The sequence below is a fragment of the Electrophorus electricus genome, chromosome 9 (genome assembly GCF_013358815.1).
Source record: "Electrophorus electricus isolate fEleEle1 chromosome 9, fEleEle1.pri, whole genome shotgun sequence".
Classification (NCBI taxonomy): domain Eukaryota; kingdom Metazoa; phylum Chordata; class Actinopteri; order Gymnotiformes; family Gymnotidae; genus Electrophorus; species Electrophorus electricus.
This window is the reverse complement of record NC_049543.1, coordinates 25186502-25189001: the sequence shown is the minus strand read 5'-3', so window position 1 is coordinate 25189001 and position 2500 is coordinate 25186502. Positions and strand designations below refer to the sequence as shown.

Below are 2500 nucleotides of genomic sequence, written 5' to 3'. Positions count from 1 at the left end.
GCTTGTGTGTGGTGTGTGCGTGTTTGTGTGTGCTTGTGTGTGGTGTACATATATATCTGTGTGTTTGTGTGCCTGTATGTGTGTCAGTGTACGTGTGTGTGTGTGTGTTGGGAGATTTAGAGCTGTATGGCTACCATCCTAAAATGATCTAAAATTTATTTTTGAAAAGCCAAGTATGTTATTTTAGTGTGGTAAATTAAAGATTCGTCTCCTAGGTGACATCCTTTTTCAGATCCATCAAGTTAGGTAGGTATTAACAAGCAGGATTCTCTACATTAGAGTCCAGACTGAACATAAACTATTTTAAGAACTGTAGAACTTATGATTAGACACACTCTCACTCACACACACCCCACACACACACCCCACACACACACCCCACACACACACCCCACACACCCCACACACCCTGGAGCGGCCTCTTTAGCCAACTACCCACAATTCCCCTCTCCTCCTGCGTCAGCAGTTTGGATTAATACACACAGACAGACAGACCGACCCTAACAGACACACACATACACAAACATACACAGACAGACTAACGAACACATGCAAAGTTACACACATACATAGACAGACATGCAAACTCCAAAAGACACCCACCCACCCACACACACAAACCCACATGCACACCCACGCACTCACACACCCACACACACCCCACACACACCCCACCCACCCACACACACAAACCCACACGCACACCCACGCACTCACACACCCACACGCACACATACAGACACACAGCCACTGGTGTCTAGCAGCACAACCTCAGCCCACGTGCTATAGGATTTATGGATATATGGACTGATCTAGTTGTTATAATATCAGTGTGAATATCCAGACCAGCAGGACACACACACACACACACTTATAGGTTTGCCAAACTCTCTTTCACAACCCATTGATCAAAAGCTTGCGGGCGGTGTGCGTCTGTAGTGACTCCCCTGCCTCGCCACACTCTGACTCACGCTACGCTCTCGTCCTTTATAAACGGCAATCCCACACGACATCCTGCAGGACGCCGCCACTTCTCTGACTTACGTTTTTCTTCTTAATTGCTACTTTTCTTTAAGAGGTTTATCACAGATGTGATGAGTCCAGCAGGTTCCAACTTCTCTGCACTTTGCTTGGGAATTGTTCTTACACCCTTTAGTGTTCCTGTCAGCGTTTCAGCTGTTAAATCACATGTTTGGCTCTCGGCTGTGTGTCGCTTACTGGAGGCAGTGGAAACGGAGCAGGTGTGATTAATGGAGGTTAAACCGCATTAACAGGCGACCAATCAGAGCTGAGAGCAGGTGCTTCTGTGTCCGGCAACGAGCGCCAGCATCCACACAGCATCCCCTGATGTAAATATGCAGATTTTAGTTTGCGAGGTGAAGCCCTATTGGATAGATGCACCTCATACGGAAATGAGATGATAATGATAATGATAAATAATCTTCCCCTAAAAACGAAAGATTTTTCCTTCTGTTAATCTTACTCATCAATATTTGTGAAGCTTCTTTTAAAATCCTTCCATGATAATTTGACCATAATACCATTTACATTGTGAAACTGCCCGTAAGGATCTTGGCTGTGGTCTAAACGTATCGTAGTGGGGGGGGGGGGGGTATCCCCATCTCAACACCGCACCTGCGGCTGCAGGCGCCATGCTCACGTCGACTCACGCAGGTTCAATCTGGCCTCACGCTGGCTCACGCTGCCTTGTCTCCTAGGCGATGGTGGAGACGGTAAACAACCTGCTTCAGCCCGAGGCTCATGCGGCGTGGGCGGAGCTGTCGTCCGGGGAACAGCTGCGCGCTGCCACCATGCTTCTGGACACTGTGGAGCAAGGCGCGTTCGTGCTGGCCGACAACCTGCTGAAGACCGACGTGGTCCAGGAAAACACCAACAACATCCGTGAGTCCCGCGCCCTGAGGCACACACGCCTAGATTAATGTTTCACTCTTAATCTGTAGTCTTTCATGAGATTATGGAATTAAACACACCCTGGTCAAAAGGGTGGATCAGGGCATAGAGGGGGTAGATCAGGGTGTAGTCAGGGTAGATCAGGGTGTGGAGGGGGTAGATCAGGGCATAGAGGGGGTAGATCAGGGTGTGGAAGGGGTAGATCAGGATGGAGAGAGGGTAGATCAGGGTGGAGAAAGGATTCATCGGAGCTGTGCTCCATGGAACTCAACAGGAAGCAGAATTTCCGAGTCAGCTGGGCTTTTCCTGGCCTAGGGCTGCATTGTGGAAGTGTTCAACACACGTGGAAATGTTGTGCTTCTGCAAAATAAATAATAGTCACAGAGTGCTCGAGGCTTTTTTTCAGTCTCCGGTGATGTGATTCAAACTGCTGGCGTGGAAACCTTCAATATGTGCGGAATGCCGTGTTCCCAAAAGAACAAAAACAACCAGGCTTTAGTTTGGCTTGTAGCTGTCAATATTGTGATCTTGTAAAGAAAGCAGATGACAAAACCTGTTAAAACAGCAACCTTGTTTGGGTTGTTTGAGA

The 2500-nt window shown here is 48.1% G+C and overlaps 1 protein-coding gene across 5 annotated transcripts in view; it reads left to right on the top strand.

Annotated features, from left to right (window-relative positions):
- Positions 1 to 2500, top strand: part of LOC113591681 (adhesion G protein-coupled receptor L3-like) — a 234625-nt gene that overhangs the window by 173860 nt on the left and 58265 nt on the right. For all 5 annotated transcript variants that reach the window (XM_035529972.1, XM_035529971.1, XM_035529968.1 and 2 more), the window contains exon 12: positions 1719 to 1902. In XM_035529972.1, the coding sequence (XP_035385865.1) occupies positions 1719 to 1902 (184 nt within the window). The remainder of the gene's footprint in view (positions 1 to 1718; positions 1903 to 2500) is intronic.